The following is a 21862-nucleotide window of genomic DNA, read 5'->3' as shown; positions in this document are numbered from 1 at the left end:
AATCAATTAGATTATTTGTCTATATCCTAACTTCTATATGAATATCCTGTTATTTTAGTATAAATAATGGAATAAAATAATTTTTAAATATGAGATTAAAGTTAATCTCAAATTTTAGAAAAACATATTGAAAACATCCCTAAATAATTCGTTTCATCCTCGAACTATTGACAACCTTAAAATAGACAAGTAAAATAAATATTTATTTTTAATATATAAATCGAGTAAAATAAAACTAAAAAAAGTAAGTAATTTAAGTAACAAAACAAATAAAGAAGTAAAAAATATATATCTATAGTTGATATATAAATTGAGTAAAATAAAACTATAAAAAAGTAAGTAATTTAAGTAACAAAACAAATAAAGAAGTAAAAAAAATATGGTTGAAGTATTATGTGGGAAAAGGTGACAAATACACAAAAAGCCTCCAAAGCTGCTTTTCACTTCTATTTCTTTTTGGAAAATATCATTAAGTGTTAAAAGAAAATTTTATATTTTAAATGTGTATAGCTTACAACAAATTGCTAGAATGTGTGTAATATTATTATTATAAAACACTGAATACAAGTAAAATGCATTCTATGAATGCGATTTACCTTTAGAAGTTACCTGAGCTATTATGCAGGTTGGTACTTGGTGGGGCATTGAGCTCCGGATTGGAGCTAGGTAGAATCAAGGGGTTCGAAAAAAATCCTCTTTTATTATTTATATAAGGTTAATTATATATATATATATATATATATAATAGATATTAATTTTTTTCCGTTTCTTAGTATATTTACATCTTCATATTTTAAATTTATTAGTGCAAATCATGGCTCTGTCACTAAAATTGACTTAAAAATTTTACAAGTCTCATTTTGGGATTATTTATAATTTTTGTTCCTTAAATCAGGGACATTTAGATTTTTGTGCACTGCTCGTTTAAATATGATTTGGTTGAAGTTGAAAATACTCCTCCGTTACATATCATTTCACCTATATTAATCGAACAAACTCCTTAAGAAAATTTTACCTTAAGTTGTATTTTACTAAACTAACCTTATTAAAATATTTTGGAACTCAAATATTAACTTGAATTGTATTTTACTAAATTAACCTTATTCAAATATTTTGAAATTCTAAATTTGACTACTACTATTACTTTATATAATTATTATATATAAAAATAATATAGAAATAATAATAATCTTTTAATTTGTTAAAATAAATAAATAAAATAAAAATATCTATTTTTAATATATAGGTATCATGTAAAATAAAATGGAGAAAGTAAGTAATTAATAGAAAAGTACATATCCAATTAATTTTTTTTTATCCTATGACATAAATGAAGATAAAATGAAAGCATTTTGCGATTAATTTCATACTCACCTTATTTACTAAATGAATTCTAATTAATAATAGATTTTCGTTACTACAAACTACACTGTTCATTCATCATACGAAAGATTTTGACTAAAAAAAGTCAAAGTATTTGTAGACTATTTTTAACTGTATTGGACGTATGTATACATGAACTTTTTAAAAATAATTAAATTCACTTCTATTCTCCTTTTGGAAATATTATTGAGTGTTCAATAAAATTTCATATTTTAAAATGTGTATTTTGTTTACTGCAAAATTTAAAGAATACATAATTTTTTGAAAGATATAAAAGCAAGCAAAATGCATTTTATGAATTGGATTTACGTTTAAAAGTCAACTGAGCTATTAATCGGGTTGGTAGGGGCATTACTCTCGGGATCGGAGCTAGGTAGAAAAAAGGGGATTTGAAAAAGAAAAATAATTATTTTTCGATGTTTATATATGGTTGTAATTTTTTTTATGTGTATGTAATAAATGTTAAACTTTTTCCATTTCTTCGTATGTTTACTTCTTCATATTTTGAATCAGTCAGTGCAAATAATGGATCTGCCACTGAGATTGGTTCAAAAAAAATTATGAGCCATATTTTGGGATGATTTTTAATTTTTGTCCTTTAAATCGGCGATCTTTAGATTTTTGTGCACTGCTCGTTTAAATAAGATTTGGTTAAAAGTTGCAAATACTCCCTCCATTACATATTATTTTCACCTATATCAATCTAATACACTCCTTAAAATTTTTTAACTTGAATTGTATTTTACTAAACTAACCTTATTAAAATATTTGAAACATTAAATTTGACTATTTCTATTTTATATATTTATTTAATACAGAAACTAATATAGAAAAATAATAATATATTTTTTATTAAATAAAATAAAATAAAAATATCTATTTTTAATATATAAGGATCAAATAAAATAAAACATAGAAAGTAAGTAATTAATATAACAAAACAAATAAAAAAGTAAAAGAAATGGTTAAGTACAATGTGGGAAAAGGTTGCAAATACACAAAAAGCCTCCTAAGTAGGCTGAACACGAAAAATCAAAAAAACAAATCAAACCGATAACCAAACCAAATCGGAAAAACAATCCGACATTTATTTGGTTTGATTTGGTTTGGTTTTTAAATTTAAAAACCGACTATATTTGGTTTGGTTTTGGTTTCAAGTCTAAAAAAAACCGAAAAAACCGAACCAAACCGACTTTATATATACATATTTTAAAAATTAAACTTGTATATATATGTGTGTGAATTTTAATTTTTTTATGAAAAAAATAAAATTTATATTGAGTTTTTATATTTTTGATCTTGGGCCATTCTTTTGAATTATACTAAATAAAGTAAAAGTAAATAAAATATAGACATCATACGCAGAAAAGCTACTCACAATTACAAATAGTAAAACTTTAGGTGAGTCATTCTCTATTATTAAACATGTATGCGTCAATCTTGGCTAGTAGCTACTGGCTACAATGAAATTTATAATAAGAAAATACTTTTGAAATTTATTTTCTGTTTATTCAAATAGTGACTACAAGGTATTTTAAAAACCGACAAAAACCAAAAAAACCGATAAAAACCGATAAAAACCGAATAGTAAAACCGATATAGTTTGGTTTGGTTTGGTTTGACAATTTGAAAAACCGACTCAATTGGTTTGGTTATTTTTTAAATAAAAATCGATTCAAACCGAACCGTGAGCACCCCTACTCCTAAGTTAGCTTTTCACTTCTATTTCTTTTGGGAAATATATCATTGAGTGTTAAAAGAAAATTCTATATTTTAAATGTGTATTGTTTACTACAAATTGCTAGAATGTGTGTAATATATTTAGAAAATACAGAATACAAAGTAAAACGCATTCTTCAAATGCGCTTTACGTGTAATATTCTTAAGTCTCATTTTTTGGAAGATTTTTAAAAATCTTTTTTGCCTATTATTTTGGAATATTTTGACAATTTCTTTTAGATCAAGATTATTTATAGTAGAAATTTAATCATAATAAGAAAATATTTTTTATTATATTTATTGTAATCGATATATGATATTATTAAAATAATCATATAATAATTGAACTAAAATGATGAAAAGACGATTTTATCTAAAAAATAGTCTTTTAGAGAAAGAACAAAAAATTCAATTAACATTTCTAAGGACTTGGTGCTTTTAATATAGTAAAGATTCATAATAATATTGAATTTATTATTTTAAAGAGTAATAAAATAAAATTAATTAAACATAGATACAATCCTTGATTTTCGTCTTATATTAAGGGATTTGATAATTTAAATTTCTAAAATTAATTGTTCATGTATCTGATAAAGATTTTCCTATGTATCACCATCCCATTATTTATGAGATTTTATGTAATAAGATAAAGTTGTAGGAAAAGAGATAATTAACTTCTAAAGTAGTGAGATTTGTATAGATTATCCATACATCATTCACCCTCTAAAAGTTATTTGGAAGAAAATGAGTTGCGTTAAGATGGACAAAAAATAAATCAAAATCAAACCCGTCCAACACTAACTAAATTTTTATTGTTTGGTTGATCTCATATAATATATTCAATTTTACGAAATAAAGCTAATATATTTTTGGAAAAATTTCGCAAATAACCACTATAATAAACTTAATTAGGCTTCTTAGCTATAATTTTCATATTTACGGGCTGTAGCTATAGTTCAAGATGTCTAATTTGTATAATTCGCGGGTATAGTTATTTTTGTGTAAATTTGAAATAACGAATATATACAAACACAAACATTTGAACTTTAAAAAGTTATACAAATTATATTATACAAAAGTTATACAAATTATATTATACAAATTTTGAATTATAATAATATGCGAATTATACAAACTCTAATCATAGTTAATGCTAAATATTAGTGGCGATTTATAAATTAGTTAAACTATAATTATATTAACTAATTAATTAATATATATTTGCTCATTTGTGTAATTTTTGCTATATTTTTCCTTATGATCCATGGCCCGGTGGCCTACTCACGGACCTATACGTCTTTTTTGAGAGGGCTTTTGCTAGTGATAGGGATGGGCCGTAGCCCAGTAAGTGCGTCTTCGCAAGCCTAAACCAAAATAGTGGGTATAACTAAAAGTAGAAGGAAAAACTATCTTATTGGACATATATCCATATAATATATATTAATTTTATTTATATTTTAAAATAATTATATATTTTACCATTAATTAAAAAATTTCTATCATCATATATTGAATAAGATACACATAGATTTATATAATTTTACTACTAGATACCCTAAAAATAGGGAGAGTGGCCAGCGAGATGGGAAGGGAGGCGAGAGAGATAGTTATACATCTCAGGTACATGCGAATCACACTAGATACATTTATATGTATGTATCTGGTGTGTGATTCGCATGTATCCCAAATACATAGGAGGGTGGTGAGCGAGATTGGAGGAAGATGAGCGAGATTTATCCATATATCCCAAATATATGCAAATCAACTTGCATACAATTTTGACTCCACGTATCCTGAGATACATGTATCTGAACACACCAAAATATGATAAGATTCGTGATATTACAAATTAGAGTGTATCTAAGTAATTATCTCATAAACTAGTTAGATTTCTGTAAGTTTTCCAAAGTAAAAAAGGTACTAAAATGAGATTCTTGATGATATGATTTACTATTAACCTTTGTTATATAAATTACTACTATTAGTTAAAAATCAACTCTAGAGAAATATCGTCACAATACTTTTTTTCCTTACATAAAATAATAAGGAAAAAACTATCTAAATGCATAAGTTATTTTATCATATTCTCTAAAATTTTCTACTACTTTAAAAAATTACAAAAATCCCTAGTCTCTCCTATTCTCTGATACATCATTGTACATGATGTATCGATCGGATGCATCACTTTACGTGATGTATCGAGAAGTCGGATACATCACTTACATGATTTCAGGTAATTTTTAAAAGAATATAAATAAAAATGTAATTGGAAAGAATCACTATGAGATTTAGGTAAAATTTATAAATAATAATTACAGATAAAATTGTATAGGTACGTAATTTTAAATAATCAAAATAAGATGATTCATATGAAACGTCTCAAAAAGACATGCATTTCAACAAAACACCATAATTGTTGTTAGATTTAAAAACCTTTAATTTGTTTATTGATAGAGCGCAACGTTGCTCAAAAGAACGAGTTGTTGTCTTTTTATATAATTTTGAATAATTATCACTCCATGATGTTCCTAATCACACCTAACATTTTCTATTTGAACATGATATTGACGTCAGATAGACTTATCTTATATGTGCTAGCTCCACATATTCATTTTTTAAATCCAGGATTATTCTTGTGTTCCATGACAAATCAGCTTTTTGAAGTAAGCTAAAGCCGTAATATTCTTAACAATGAATTTTGTTTGTCCTAATTAAAAGACTAATATACGATCGTAATGATGAAATTTACGTACTTCTAACTAAATAAAAGCAGAAAATGGGATAAAGATAATTTATATAGACTAGAATTTGAGATGAGACAAGTCATAATGATAGCAATTACCTTATAGATGGAAAACGAATATAATATAGCCTGAAATGGAAATCTCAGCAATTCTTTTTCTATTTTGTGGAGTAATAAATAGACGGTTCTCGTACTATGCTACTGTAAAGAATATATAGAAGACGGTGGCGTATAGATACAATGATAATTTTACAATATCATCTTTTGAGTTAAGAATAAATTTAATGTTTTAAAAAATGATATACAATAGTTAATAATAGTGATAAATGAAGAATTTAAATAATAATAAATTATTTTTTAAATCTAGACAAATAAAAATAAAATTTATTTTCGTATAATGGACACGTAAATATGATCATGTGAATATGAAACAATATATTATTTAAAGTGTAATAGGAAAATATGGAACAAAAATAATTAATTGTGCCGCTTTATCATTAAAAGTCAATGTAGCTTCCTTCTCAAGTCAACCAAACAATAATTGCTTAATATCGCAAATGGAATATGTTTGTCCTCAAAGCAAAAGTTATCCATAGTGGAGAACAGGAAACACGGCTGGTCCCAATAGTTTATTAATTTGTATTAATTAATTAACCAATGTGTTTAATTAGCAATTAATCGCATTATTAAAAATAGGGTTTATTATAAAGTAATAGAAATGGATGTTACATTATAAAATGAGACTCACTTAAATGGCCAAATTGCCCCCCTTTTCTTCTTGTCATTTGGCTATAAATAACCATATTTTCAACAATGAGAGATACACGCAAATATAAAATTCTCTCTCTTTCTATCTTCTTTCTTGTTTTGTTAATTTATTTTGTTTTATAAGAGGGTTAATTTTTTAAATGAATAATTAATATTGTTTGTGTTTAGTCTGCTGTGCTATGATTTTGTCGTCCACACATGATTTTCATCATTAAGTATTTCTCATAATCAATTCTCTGATATTGATCAATGTTTGATAAAGTTGCCGGACCATAGCTTTTCTTGGACAAGTTTAGATGATATATTTTGTTTTGAATAAAAAATATCTATTTTAAATTAGGGAGATCGATGTTTTAGTTTCAAGCTAGTTGGGATCGCTATAATGCACTATGTCACCCCCCCCCCCCTCCCTCCTAAAAAATATAAAAAATATTAGATTTATTTGAAGTGAATAAAATTATTATTACATCTCGATTTGAGATTGTTATATGGAAAAGTTGATATATCCCTCGTTATAAAAGTGACTCATATATATTTCTACTATTATACAAATGACTCACATATACTCCTTTCCTCTAGCGAAAATGAAAAAATCAATTTTAAATTTATTTTTTTAAAAAAAATTATTTAAAAAATTCATGTAAGGGTATATTTGATACTTCTCTCTCTCTCATACACACACATATTAATTTTTTTTATTCAATGGCTAATTTGAATTATTAATTTGATGGTCAAATTTATTTTTCACGAACTTTCTTATAAAATTTATCATATATGCCCCCAATTTTTTGATGGATATAAAAAATAAATCACAATACATCCGAAAAATAATTAATTTTATTTTTTTTCTCTCTTTTCATTCACATCTTTTCCTCATATTTTTACACTAATGAATGAAATAAATATACAAAATAAAAAGAAAAAACTCAAATAATGATAATTGAAGAAGTCAAAAAAAATATGTATGAAAAGGATCATATATACTCCTAAATGAAATTTTTAATTAAAAAAAGTCAAAAAATAAATTTAAAATTATTTTTTTCACTTCCGTTAGATTAAAGGGTATTTGTGAGTAATTTTTATAACAGTAGAAATATATTTGAGTCATATATAAACTACTTTATAACGAAAAATATATTAGCACTAAATAATAAAATTGAAAGGTATATCAAACCTTGTTATATTAACCTATGAACTATAAATTCTCAATTCGTCTTCATTTAAACGTCTACTATTTTTCATGGCTTGCTGCAATGACATGATTGATATTTGAGAACTCCTTTTGACATTTGAGGCACAATGGGTAAAGTGCATTCATGATTTGTCATTTCTATTATTCTAAAAATGGATGGGGGCCTATATTTCCTTTGGCATTAGCCATTGAGATTCCAACCAAAGTATTCTCTTTTTTCTTCTGTCAATCAAACATGTGTTGCCATTTTTCAAACGTGAGGCCCTGGGATCCATGCACAGATCAAGCTGATATTATTCCATTCTTTTCCTTCTCATTGGTTTGCTTGCCGCAAACTATAAATCCTTGATATGATAATGTTAACATAGTAATTCACAAACTTCAAATTCTTGTGCTAATTCTAAACATAATTAGTAATCTCCAATATTACTATGCGTATAAGTTATAACATCTGAGGTAGATACAATTTTTTGTGACAATGGTGTGTTGAAAAAATAAAAATAAAATGTTAGACGATAAAATAACCACTCTCCATGTCGAAAAAATTATCCTTACAACTACAGTATTATTTAACAATTGTAATAGTCATACCCTAAAAAGGGCTCAATTATAGGTATCACATTTAATTCACGATCTATTTTACGTTCGTGTGCGCAGGCTCAAATTTCTTTTTAAAATATTAGTGGGAGTTACATTAATGTCATACATTATAATTAATTATTTCATTTGGAAAGCTATGTTTCCTTAATGGACCATTTAGCCACTGTAGATACGATTGAATTATGTCATATGATGTATGTCTACACTAATGATACGTCTTCTTTCAATAGAAAAAAAGAAGAGAGAAGGTGGATATCTTTTTTGTACGAAGAAAAAATGAAGCTGGCACCCGTGAAGAAAGAGTAATTTGATTACAATAAAACAAAATAAAAAGAAAGGCAATCCCGCAAAGCAATCAAATAAGAAAGATAAGTGTAGTAAAGCAAAAAAACTACGCCATAATTAGTCATATATAACCAAATAGTATTAACAAATTTCGTTTCTAACTTGTACTCATATTCTTACTTTCTACTGTCATAACATCAGCCTTAATTAGGACGTCTATAAAGTTTTACGTCTTATTGTCAATCACAATAAATCATAATTCAAATATTTAAATGAAATTCAACAATAAATTTAAAAAGTTGTCATCAATATATATATATATCCTGCCTTGATATTAAGAAACTAACAAAGCAAAAACGCCATAACAGACTATAAAAAAGCAAGTGAAACTTAACGATATGTAGAGGTGTTCGTGGTTCGATTTGGATAGTTTATTAATTCATCAAAATTAAAATCAAATCAATTTAAATGGTTTTAAAATTTCTAAAACCAAACCAAAATAATTTAGTCGATTTTTACATTTTAAAAATCAAATAAAAAAAATAATTGTTGGTTTGGTTCAATTTTTTATTTTTTTTCGATTTTAAAGTAATAAGTTTGTGGAAGGATACATATTTCGATAGACACACTAGTACATGAACAATCCATATAAAATCTGTTGTGGATTCAATTAAGAATTAAGCAATATCAGAGTTATCATTATACAAACAAAGTGATTTATAGTTAAGTAATAATAAAGTCAATATACACTAAAGATCAAATCTTTATAGCAAAAAAAAATATAAATAATTATAACACTTATATATAGAATTTCTTGATTCAGTTTGATTATTTTTGCGTATTGTTTTTAGTAAAATCAAAATCAAAATCAAATCAAATAGCATTGATTTTCAAAATTTAAAATCAAACCTAACCAAATCAGACCAAATATCAAATTTTTAATCGATTTAATTCTGGTTATGATTCAATTTGATTTTTTAACCATAATCATGAACAATCATGTCTCCGACACTACTCTCCCGGCAAGAACTTTTTCTATTGTGATTTTTTTGGCGAGTTCGATCAGGAGGGATAAAAGAGAGACGCTTTCTATCAGTCAAAAGCAGATATCGCCCCATGCAGAATGGTGTTATGGCTTTCTGCCACACTGAACAAACACTTCTATTTCCCAAGTTCACGTAGTCTAATGGGAAAGACTAACAAATGTTGTGATAAAGTGATAAGTATTTTTTTATTTTTAACTAAAGGTCTTGAGTTCGAGTTCCCCTGGATACGGAGTGGCCTTTGTTAGGAAACGTTTTACCTCCAAAGTAAAACTTTCCAACACGAATCTAAATTTAATCGGGCTCTCATACATAAATACCAAATACCAAATGGGAAATAAAAAAGGCTTTCAGAAAAAAAACACTTACATTTCAGACCCAAATTTCCTTTATTTATTTCATAGATAAACTGTCACAGAAAAACTGATTTCGGTTCATCATTAAAAATAGTGTTAAGTGTTTACATTCATCTTTAATTAGACGTCCGAAAATAATTAAAATTACCTTTTAAAGCGAGGCTTTTTGCTAAAGTACTCCGATCTTTTTTTTTTTAAGAAAAAAAAGCAAACAAAAATGATTTTTGTTGTGATAAATTTTTAGGTCCTTTTTTCGTAATTAAAATTCTGTTAAATAAATTTTTATCTATAAATAATTTTTAATAATTAAATTGTAATCAGTAGATGGCCGCCACGTGTTTAAAAAAATTATTCAAATTATTTGAATTAAAATTTTGTTAATAAATTTTGATTTATAATTAATTTTAAATAATTAAATTATAACCAATAGATAGCCGCTACGTGTTTAAAATTCAAATTATTTAATTAAAATTATGTTAAAGAAAAAAATATTTTTGGACTTAAAGGTGGATGATAATGACATTAATTTTCAGAATTTTATATGATAATCATCCACTTTTAGTTTCATAAATGACTTTTTCTTTAACAAATTTTTAATTAAATAATTTGAATAATGTTTTAAACACGTAGCGGTCATCTATTGATTACAATTTAATTATTTAAAATTATTTATAAATCAAAATTTATTAACAGAATTTTAATTAAATAATTTGAATAATTTTTTTAAACACGTGACGACCATTTATTGATTACAATTTAATTATTTAAAATTAATTATAAATAATAATTTATTTAATAGAATTTTAATTTCGAAAAAAGGCCTACAATGCCCTAATGTCCTTTTGTGTTAAAGAAAAAGTTCTTTTTGAATTTAAAAGTAAATATCAAGAATATTTTAAATTTAATAAATGAATGAAAGATATTTTTATATTATTTTTAATAGTTTGAGAATATTATTTATTTTATTGAAAGAGAAAAACGGAGGGGGAGTTCCTCGTTTCCCGTTACAAAATGCTGGCATAATATATCTGCCAGCTCTTTCCCATTTATTGCCTCTCTCTGTTTTCTAACTTTTCCTCCACTGCCACCCACTATTCATTCCCCCTTCAAAATTCAAACCTTTTTAACTCCGTAACCAGTAACCACTATACTCCATAATGTACCCTGTACCCCTCCTTTAAAAATATTCAACCATATTTTCCTATTTCCACTCCCGGGACCTTACTATTGTTTTTTTATTTAATGAGCTTATTAGCCTACGCGGAAAGACATTATTTGAACTCTGATTTACTGTATTCAAAATTAACTAAATTTTAATTAATGAAGTGGTAAATATTAAACTTGAAATAACACATACCTTACCCTGTTTGCAATTTAATTGTTTAATCATCGACAAGAATCATTCCGGCATTGACTTTATTCAACCACATTTATTTTTGGTTAATTAGTTAAAAAGTTGTGGATCCCGCATGGAATTTCTGAGATTTGAGCTACAATACTTTTAACGTGTGGAGTGGGGAAATATCAACTTTCGTACAGTAAAATTTAACAAAACTTAATACTGTAATTTGTTCATTTTAATTGTAATTTTTTATGTGACATGATATATTTAAATAAAATTAAAACAAATAAATAAATGAAAATATATATTTGTGTTACTTGTTGTCACTATAAGCCTCAAAGTCTACTCGTTGGAGTATCTGACAATTTTACAATCCTCGATAAGATGCTCCAAACCAGCAGAGACACAAAATAAAAGCACAACAATTTTTATACACACCTCATTTTTATGCCTTAATTTCTTCCCGCTTCCGTTACTCCTTCCTCTTCTTCTTCTTAGATCATGGCTTCTGACCCGAATTCATCAACACCCAATACCACTTTCGTTCAAGCCGACCCGTCCAATTTCCGAGCCGTTGTTCAAAGACTCACTGGCGCAACCCAAGATTCGTCCTCCGTGAAGCTCCCTGTTACTGGGACAGGGCCAGCTGGGCCTCGACGACCGGTTTTCAAGCTGCACGAGCGGAGGCAGAGTGCGAGAAAGCTCGAGATCATGCTCAACAATGGGGGTAGCTTTGGTGGGCCACTTTTGTCACCTTCTTCTCCTTCTTCAGCCGCTAGGAAGAGAAGTTTTTTGGCTTCGCCAATTTCACCACTGGAAATTCTGACACGTGGCAGTCCAAGATCGCCGATGGAGGAAGAAGAAAAAGCCATTGCTGAAAAAGGATTTTATTTGCATCCAAGTCCACTAAGTACTCCTAGAGGCTCTGAACCTCCTGAACTATTGCCTTTGTTTCCACTTCAGTCCCCAACTGCTACAAACAATTCATCATCATCTAGTTAGTTTAACTTTAATTAATGCTGTGTTATTGTGTTATTTATAAATATATTTAATTATATGAAAGAAGTTGATCATGAAAACGTGGTCTATTTTGTTCTAATGTAGAATGTGAAATGATCTTGCTACTTATGTGTTTTAATGTTTCGAAATTTTTCTAAGTGATTTCTTTTAATAATCATAGGTTGTGTTTGATGCAGGTACTTCGTAAAATTAGTTGACCTATCTTTATTAATGAACGAGTTCCTTTTTCGCTCCCCCTTTCTGTTTATTTATTTTCTCTTTAAATAACTGAATTCATTAGTTATTGAACGCGTATTTATAAAGTTATATACTTTGATCAATAATCTTCCTACTCTAAATAAATCATGATTTGTTCGAAGTAACTGAAGCACTGGATTAGGGTTGGTGTGTATTCAAATTTAAAGCTAATTACGTATTATTTTCTGCAATATTAATTGCACATTTGAAGAAAGGACAGGGAAGCAATGATAATTATTCTATATTGCCTGTTTGGCTTTAGCTTATCCAATGTGTTTCTACACCAGTGAAACTATAGAATTTAGTAGGGCAACTATTGCTACTTTAATACAGTAACTGGTACTTTAAGTTTTGCAGCTAGGCACAAAGCAAGCGGTGTCAATTGGGCGGGTTGGGTCAAGTTTGGACTGATCATAATAGATTAAGACAATAATTGAATCAAGACTCAATCCAACCCAAATTAATTTGGATTAAAATGGGTTAGGTAATGATTATATAACGGGTCAAGACCCAACCTAACCCAATTTTTACTAGGGAAAATTACGCGGTATGACAAATCTTACTACTATATTACGTGTTTAGGATATAGTTTAAAATAATTACAGCTCGCAGCAAACATAACTATCTATTTACGCGGTATGACAAATCTCGCTTGTCAGATATACAAATATATATGTATAAAAGTTACCATTATACAATTTTTTTGACAAATATACATATACAATTCGACAGATATACATATACAATTCGTCTCTCGCTCACCTCTCTCCTCCGTCTCTCGATCTCGCTTGCCTCTCTCCTCCGTCTCTCGATCTCGCTTGCCTCTCTCCTCCTCCCTCTCAATCTCGTTTGCCAGTTATACAAATACATATGTATATCAGTTATATATATATATAATCTTTTGACAAATATACATATATAATTCGACAGATTTACGTGTGGACCATAACAAACATAAATTTGCCATCATAAGTAATTAAGTAAACTATACCCATATGGAGTTATTATGATTAAAATGTTTGCCATATATGAAATTTCCCCTTTTTGCTAACCTTAATTGTTTTATTTGTTCTTTTAAACTATTTTAGTACCTAATAAAATAATTTTTTTCTTTATTATGGCTATATATAACATATCAAATTGAAAAAAAAAAAAATTAAAATATTTTAACAAGGTTTCTCATTAGTCAATTCAGGTTATATATCAACCCAATTTTCTATGGGTTGAAATGGGTTAAGCTAATGAATGAACGGGTCAATAGCCAACTCAAACTTAAACGAATTGGGTTGGGTTTGATTTTATCGCTCCTGCATAAAGCTAAGTTCGTAACAATTAATACTAACAATGATAAAACGATCGAACAACACTGTTAAGAGAAATATAAGCAATGAGCATAAAGGGAGAACGTGTAATGAAAGAAATAAGTTCCCTATTTTAACTGCGCGATTTGGATTTTTGTAGCAACTAGTGTTGATAAATACTTGTATAGGGCAATTTATGTGACAGAGATTCATAATTAATAAATAGTTATAAATATGAATAAAAGTTACTAGTATTATATTTACGCGAACAGGTAACTAACACTGTAGATCCGGCCTTGAGTGTGAATTAGCCCAACGTCTGCTATGTTCAGGGCAACGGCTAGGATCCGTGTTTTGCATTGAATGAGCTGTTTTTGCTCTCTTGAAAGCTTCTGAAAATTTATTGCAAAATGACTTGCTTACACTCGACTCTATGTTTTTCAATTTATTACTACTCTTCGGTATTTTACTACATTACAAATTCAAAATGAAACAGCAAGTACAGATAATAGAGTCCCCAAAATTTAATTTTCCTGCAGATATGCACCAATTCAAATTTATAACAAGTCAACTTGTACAGTAATTAGCTACTAAAGTTACACGTATAGCTGAACCAAACATAAATTGGCAAAATGAATGATCATGAAATTGTCATCAGAGTGGCAGTAGTAGTTGTAGCCATTGTGATACTGGGCATACACGTGGGATAACAAAATTAGCTCATGAAAATATAATTCATTTAGATCTGAATAGGTCAATTCAATTCTTTTTATAACACGTTCAATTCAACTCATCTAAATTAAGCTAGAAATGATGTATATTTAGCTCAACAGTAAAAGAGTAAACCTTGCCTAAAATATTTTTTCAAGAAAATATTTTTTTTTGTTTGATATACAATATATAGCCATAATAAAAAACAAAAATAAAATAAAATGCATAGATAAACAAATTATTAAAAACACGAACAAAAAAATATTAAAACTACTAAATCAAGCACGAGAAAAAAATAATGAAAAGTATGTAACTTCCTACATAATAATTTGCAACTTCATCTATATGACCATTTTCTTGTTTGGTGTACGTGTATATATGTATTGCGATGGAGCTAAAATGGAGAATAAATTACGGGTTCGATTCATTGAATTCAATAGCCTTTGATCCAAATTACCTTATATTTAATTTAATAAATTCATTGAATATGTAATAGTAATTATTAATTTAGAATACTCAATAACTTGAAAGATTTGAGTCTCAACCCAAACCCGCTAATATAGATATGCATAAACTTCTTGCTTAAAGCGTGTATTTACTTACGGGCACGTAAAAAACCATGTTATAGGGAAGACTCATCTACACATAGCGTCATCCCAAGTTAGATGACAAACTAATCCTACAAGAAAAGGACAATCTATATGGTTAGTAATTTCTGCATATTTTTCGCAATGGTTAGTGTGCACTTAAAGAATGATAGAGTTCAACTTAAAACAAGAAAGACAGCAGGAAAAGGGGAAGAAGTTACAGATTTTCTATAATATTTTAGTTATGAAGAAGAAAATGAACAATCAATGTTTATAACTTCAAATCAATAAACACATGACATACAATTACACTCTTTAATGTTTAACCAATATTATACATTCTGACTTTATTGTATTAATTAATCATGATGAAAAGTGTTGAGATTGGTGTTAATATGCGAATGCAATTGAGTATTTTCCGATGTTTAGTGTTTCAAAATAAAATATTGTGCCTATGATTAATATTTCAATCCGAAAATTAAGGTTTTGTAAAAGAATTTTGAGTGAAGGGTCAATTGATATGACTAGATTATCAAACACAATTTTATACAGTAATTTCTAAATAAGTGAAAAAATTTGAAGTTTATACACAAATAATTTTTTTATAAAAAAAATTAGGGATAAGGAAAGGGGATGACAATGTGAAAAATCGAAACTTCACCAATAAGGTGAAAGTTCAGATAGTCAATCAACAGCTACTGAAATTCTCCTTATACCAAATAATTGTTTAAATTTGAAATTTAAAATTTAAAAATAGGTGATGGGTCCTTTTTGCAAAGGAAAAATAATTAAAGTTTCAATTAAATTTTCTCGTAAAACCACTTCCAAGTTCCAACCTTCTTGGCCCCCTGACAAAACCCTTGGAGACAAAGCGCGCGAAACTCCATCAGTTTTCCACAGAAACTCAGCTAAGCTCGAAAATGCCAGAGCTTCCAGAGGTAGAGGCAGCTCGAAGAGCCATTGAGGACAGCTGCATAGGCAAGAAGATTGTGAGATCTATCATCGCCGACGATTCCAAGGTCATCGACGGCGTGTCTCCCATAGATTTCAAAGCCTCTCTTGAGGGAAAAACCATCGTAGCTGCTAATCGCAAAGGGAAAAACATGTGGATTGAGCTCGATTCCCCTCCTTTTCCTACTTTCCAGTTCGGTGAGGCTACTCTTCTTTTGTTAAAATTTTCATTGCGTCTGAAAATTGACGAATTTTGTTCCCAATGTTAGAAAAATTCCATTAATAAGAAACTCTGCTGGATAAAATTGTTAAAAAGTGAATGTATTTGCATGTCTGGAATAGCTACCCACACTTAACATGTAGGTTTTCTTTTGTAAAAGAATGAGATTCACCAGTTTGGCGCTGAGTAACCCTAGTTCTGGTCATATTATACTGTTGTCTTGTGGCTTTAGTTATCATTCATATGCATAAAGGACAGGGTGAAGGAATACTTGAAGAAATGGTTTGTTATTGATGAAGTCCTCATAGTTATGTGCTGTATGTTTTCTTCCAAGTTAAATTGCTCTCAGGCACAATATCTTTTAGCATTAAGCTATTGATGAAGTTCTCATATCTTGTATGGCATCTTTTAACTCTGCCTTTCCTTAGAGGTTTTCTAGGTTTTAACAACAGAATAGACTTCCAAGCTATCAGATTGGAAACTATAGCATTTCTGTAGCTTAGTGTGTTTATTTGATCTCTAATATTTTGTACAACTATGGTCAGGAATGGCGGGTGCTATATATATCAAGGGAGTTGCAGTTACAAAATATAAACGGTGAGCTTTAATGTCATGTTGTGCTGGTCAAGTATGTAAATCTATTCGTCTTGCATACTGATGAACAATAAATGGTTTAGTGTCACAAGTGTCTGCCCAAATAATGGAAAGTTTCTCATATACTTATCCCAAAAAAAATGTTCTCGAAAAGGTTTGGTTAACGGACTGCTTTGGGATTGCCAATGTCAAATTAGCTTCTCATCTAATGTGTGAAATCGTTCAAAGAAAAGAAGGAATTCATCTTCAGCACTTATCACAAATGTAATATTGCTCTAGGTCTGCTGTAAAAGATGATGACGAGTGGCCTTCCAAGTATTCAAAGGTTTTCCTTGAGGTAAGTTTACTCTTTATAACTAGTTAATGCGTCATTTGTGTCTTCTTTCTTTAATTGCTAACAAAAATTGTAGCATACATTTATAACTATAAAGTTAACACTTGACAGTAGATTCATAAATGGATAATGGTCTGAGGTTATTTTGTGGCTCAGATGGATTTAGTGAAAGCAGAATGTGGATGTAGAAGCATGTTTGCATCCTTTGTAAACAACGATGCATGAAATTCCTCAATGCACAATATTTAAAGGCGTAATACAAAAATATGTCCTTTAACTTGGCTTTAGCTGGCATCTGTGCCTTCCAACTTTGGATGTACACAACTAGGCACTTAAACTTGTAAAAAATTGTGTCCTATATGGCATAATACGCGTAGGACGCCACATAGGATACAAAATTGCCATGTTGGATGCCACATAGGACGGATGTGTCTAGTTGTTCAAATTTTGGATAGTTAAAGTGCCTACTTGTGCAATAGTAAAGTTAGAGGTCACAGTTGCCATATTTAAAACCATCTCTGTCTGTATGAGGCTTCTTTTACCTTCTCTACCCCTCTTGAAATATAAAAAATTGTTCATACACACCATAGTTTGAGTGAACCCACTTAAAATCTTCATTGTACTATGACCGACTATCATATGAGCAAATTAACATAGTTTTCTCGTAAGTCACTTTCCCTCAGTGGCATTTAAATCAACCACCTTGTTGTATTAGTTATCTACCTCATTTAACTGGAAAAGACGATTAGATGGACCATGAAAAATAATTTTGCATTTCTGGGGTCCTACTTCTGTATTTTAAAGAAATATGGGTGGATTGAAGCCTTTACTTATTTTGCTCCTTTATCTCCTTTTGTAGTTGGACGATGGTTTGGAGCTTTCGTTTACAGATAAGAGGCGGTTTGCCAGGGTTCGCTCACTGGAAAATGTAAGATGATATTATCACCACTCCATGGATACTTCCCCTTTAACTAAAATCTTGAATGTTATCTCCCAATGAATTTGGCATTGCAGCCGGTTTCTGTTCCTCCAATATCTGAGCTTGGTCCTGATGCGCTGTTGGAGCCAATGACTGTAGACGAGTTCTATAAAGCTTTGAGCAAGAAGAAGATTGGCATTAAGGCTTTATTACTTGACCAGGTTAGAAGCCGATTTTTACTTCTCTCTCTTTAAGGTTATGAACTTTTGGGAAATGGTCAAAGAAATTCTTTAAAACACATAATTTAATTGACATAGTATGATATGCAGAATTTTAGCATGAAGGATATCCATCTAAACAGATGTATTAGAAGTGGAATACTAGTCTACTACAGAAGACCACCACTCAATCTCTACTAAGCTTTGTTGGAATTCACAGTCCTTCTAAGAGTTTAAGAGGGCCATACTTTTTGTTTTCTCTTTCTTATTCTTTTGCTGACTTGTACAGTATCTCAGCACACTCTTTGTGCTGTTTTATGTATACAGTCATTACCATTTCAAAAAGATAAAAAGAATCTCTACTAGTGATTAACTAAAAAGAATCTCTACTAGTGATTAACTACATAATCCGGGGTAGCCCATTCCATTGTCAGTTCCTTCCTATTAGTTCTCTTGGTTGTTCTTGTTTTTCCTTCTTTAATTATTTGTTTTAACAAAATGATTTCAGTTAATTAACATGTCTATAAATTAAATCAAACAGCTTTCCTTAATTTGTTTGTTTTAACAAAATGATTTCAGTTAATTAACATGTCTATAAATTAAATCAAACAGCTTTCCTTAATTTGTTTGTTTTAACAAAATGATTTGAGTTAATTAACATGTACTATGTATGAAATCAAACCCATTTTAAGGGTCAAAACCCATTCTTGATCGTTTAAACAGAAAAAAAAGAGGAAGTGGATAGAACTGTATAAGGTTGAACCAAATGAACTTGCCTATATAAGCTGTTACTCAAGCGAAAGGGGACTTCAAATGGAGTAACTAAAGTTCCTTGAAAAATATATGATTCATCTCTGTGTCAAAGGCACCCAAGGGTATAAGTTAGGAGCCAGCATGTGGTAAAAATTAGATTCAGTAGTATAAAATTGAAACTCCCTTGCTGTATAAGGGAAGTATGATAAACAGTATATTTTTACAAGGAAAGAGAAAAGCTATATCACCCTTAAATTCATTAGGAGTTTTAGCCATGTTTCTAGTTGACATTATAAATCTTTTTCCTGCTGTTACTTCTGCAGAGTTTTATATCAGGAATTGGCAACTGGATTGCAGATGAAGTGCTATATCAGGTGCGTGTGCTCAAACTCTTGGCCATAATACAAGAATGTTGAGTTTCTTAGCTTTACGTTTTACTGCAATTTACAAATTTTGTTTACTTATTTGCTCATTCAAAGTCTAATTACTATTTTTCTTTTATAAATGGACAAATTTGTCTTTCATTTTCGCTGTAAGCAATTCAAGGTGTTTGGATACAGACTAATGTTGCTAGCAGATTTTTGCTTTCTCTTGTGAAGTTGACCAAATAAAAGAAAGCTCCCATTGGAAATATTTGTGATCAACTTTGTCAAGTTTCTTTTGACAGGCAAGAATCCATCCTATGCAGTCTGCTTCAAGCATATCCAAAGAGGACTGTGCAACATTGCTGAAGTGCATTAATGAGGTAGGCCATCTTTCTTAAACTGGCTGTTGGGATCATTTATCATTTGCATAAGAATGCTTTCCTCATGGCTAGCTATTGGAGATGATACGTCTAGGTTACAGAATTTGCGGTTGAAGTGGATGCTGATTGCAGCCGCTTCCCTTCTGAATGGTTGTTTCATTACCGATGGGGCAAAAAGCCTGGCAAAGTCAATGGTGAGAGTTTTCATATGCATCCTCATTTTGACACAGAATTGTATGTACACAGGTCATCGAAAAAGCTGTTGAAGTTGGGGCAGATAGTAGTCAGTATCCTACTAATTGGATTTTCCATTCCCGGGAAAAGAAACCTGGCAAGGCCGTTGTTGATGGTTTGGCTCCTCACCTTTAAGCTACTCCTGGTTGGGTTCTGGTTATTCTCATCATCCTTGCTCATCATAGCCACATTGTTGTGAAGTAGATATTTTCTTCTTTGTTTTGTAACTGCCAGACAATATATTAAGTAGTTTTGCGTGCTTGTAACATAAAAAAAAAAATAGATCTGCTTTCTTGTGCTCATTGTTCTGTCGTAATTTTAGATAAAAAATCTGCAGTTTTTATATGCTTGCAATTTTAGTTTTTCTACATGATAAACACTGACAGAAAAATGTGTATTTTGCAGGGAAGAAAATAGAATTTATCACGGCAGGTGGCAGAGTATGGCTCTCTAATGCTATTTTCTGGTTAAGTGTCTCAAGTGTAGCTAGATAACACATTCTTTTTTTTTTTAATCCTAGACATCAGCCTTTGTTCCAGAGCTACAAAAGAATACGGGAGCTGAATCTACAAAAGCAGCAGGTAAACGGCAACAGGGAAAAGTTCAGAAAGTCGAGCATAATGATGGTGATAGTCAAGATGAAGAGCCAGAAATTGAAGAGACAGCAGCTGGGAAGTCAAAGGTGAAGCAGCGTGGGATAAATACTAAGAGAACTTCTACTAACAAGAAGTCGAAGGAAAGCAACAGTGACAATGATGAAAACGATAGTGATGAAGGTCTAAAGAAGCCTTCTGTAAAAGCAAAACAAAACAGGAGCTCCAAGGGAAAAGGTGGTGTTCAAAAGAAGAAAACTGGAGGAACAAGTCCGTCTGCAAAAAGAAAACTAGAGGAAAGTGGTGATGAGGAAGACACCGATGATGATGATAATGAACAGGATAAGGATCACAAGCTTTCTAGTAAAACACAATCAAAGGGGAAGAAGACCACCAAGCGAACGGCTGAACCGAGGCAGACTAGGAATAAGCCGTCCAAGAAGAAGAAATAACTTATCCAAGTATCAAGTTTGCGATTTTGTCCAACTTAAAGGAAGTGGTAACAGTAAGTGCTTTTTGTTCGGACCTTAACTTTGTAATCGCCTGTGAATTAACTAGAGTATGATGACATGATTGTGTAATATTTCACCGAGGGTTTAGGCCTATGCTAAGGTTAACTGTGGGATGGTTGTTGCAAACTTCTTAACTTCCCATAGGAAAACATTGATTAAGTCATTGCTAGTATATTAGTTTCTCCCGTACAGCCACGGTTCCATCATTGCTGTACATGAATTTCTGACTGGAGAATCTTCCCAAAAGCCGCCATAGTTTGATGCCTTGCCTTCTTTAGTCAATCATTTGATCCACTGTATATAATGTCGTTTTGTCGTGATTTCGAACAGGTTGATGGTAGCAGGATGGATGCCATAAATTTCACTTAAAAATCATATACATCATGAATCAGGTTCTTATATTCATATCCAGAGACCAGATGTGATGCACAACAAATTCTTCAAACTTTGTCATAACTTGATGAGATATTAGAATAAGGAGAACATATGCTTAATAAAGCAC

At 29.9% G+C, this 21862-nt stretch overlaps 2 protein-coding genes across 4 annotated transcripts; both read left to right on the top strand.

Annotated features, from left to right (window-relative positions):
• Window positions 1-11754: 11754 nt before the first annotated feature.
• On the top strand, window positions 11755-12658 carry LOC129895649 (VQ motif-containing protein 11). Its single transcript, XM_055971380.1, has one exon. It carries the CDS (start codon window positions 11933-11935, stop codon window positions 12431-12433), a length of 501 nt encoding a protein of 166 aa, XP_055827355.1. The 5' UTR covers window positions 11755-11932; the 3' UTR covers window positions 12434-12658.
• A 3412-nt stretch (window positions 12659-16070) lies between these two features.
• LOC129896003 (formamidopyrimidine-DNA glycosylase) lies at window positions 16071-21613 on the top strand. 3 transcript variants are annotated; one of them, XR_008767894.1, is made up of 10 exons: window positions 16071-16436; window positions 17004-17055; window positions 17332-17389; window positions 18246-18314; window positions 18401-18526; window positions 19600-19650; window positions 19944-20021; window positions 20268-20411; window positions 20661-20695; window positions 20776-20850. XR_008767894.1 is itself a non-coding variant. In XM_055971814.1 (10 exons), the coding sequence occupies exons 1-10, from the start codon at window positions 16208-16210 to the stop codon at window positions 21298-21300; spliced, it is 1323 nt and encodes a 440-aa protein (XP_055827789.1). In that variant the 5' UTR covers window positions 16088-16207; the 3' UTR covers window positions 21301-21613. The 3 variants fall into 3 exon arrangements, 2 of the variants coding, with proteins under 2 accessions (XP_055827789.1, XP_055827788.1); XM_055971814.1 differs by lacking the exon at window positions 20268-20411 and adding an exon at window positions 20116-20215 and having other exon boundaries at window positions 16088-16436; window positions 20776-21613; XM_055971813.1 differs by having other exon boundaries at window positions 16092-16436; window positions 20268-20370; window positions 20776-21613.
• The last annotated feature ends 249 nt before the right edge of the window (window positions 21614-21862 follow it).

Source organism: Solanum dulcamara, chromosome 7, assembly GCF_947179165.1.
Source record: "Solanum dulcamara chromosome 7, daSolDulc1.2, whole genome shotgun sequence".
Taxonomy (NCBI): Eukaryota; Viridiplantae; Streptophyta; class Magnoliopsida; order Solanales; family Solanaceae; genus Solanum; species Solanum dulcamara.
Note: the sequence above shows the minus strand (reverse complement) of the source record. Positions and strands in the feature narration are given on the sequence as shown.

Excerpts from the sequence above, each read along its gene's own strand:
- LOC129896003 (XM_055971813.1), top strand. The coding sequence starts at position 16,208 with ATGCCAGAGCTTCCAGAGGTAGAGGCAGCTCGAAGAGCCATTGAGGAC. Across the intron at positions 19,651-19,943 it reads CAGATGAAGTGCTATATCAG|GCAAGAATCCATCCTATGCA; the intron begins GTGCGTGTGCTC and ends TTCTTTTGACAG. Across the intron at positions 20,696-20,775 it reads TTATCACGGCAGGTGGCAGA|ACATCAGCCTTTGTTCCAGA; the intron begins GTATGGCTCTCT and ends TTTTAATCCTAG.
- LOC129895649 (XM_055971380.1), top strand. The coding sequence starts at position 11,933 with ATGGCTTCTGACCCGAATTCATCAACACCCAATACCACTTTCGTTCAA.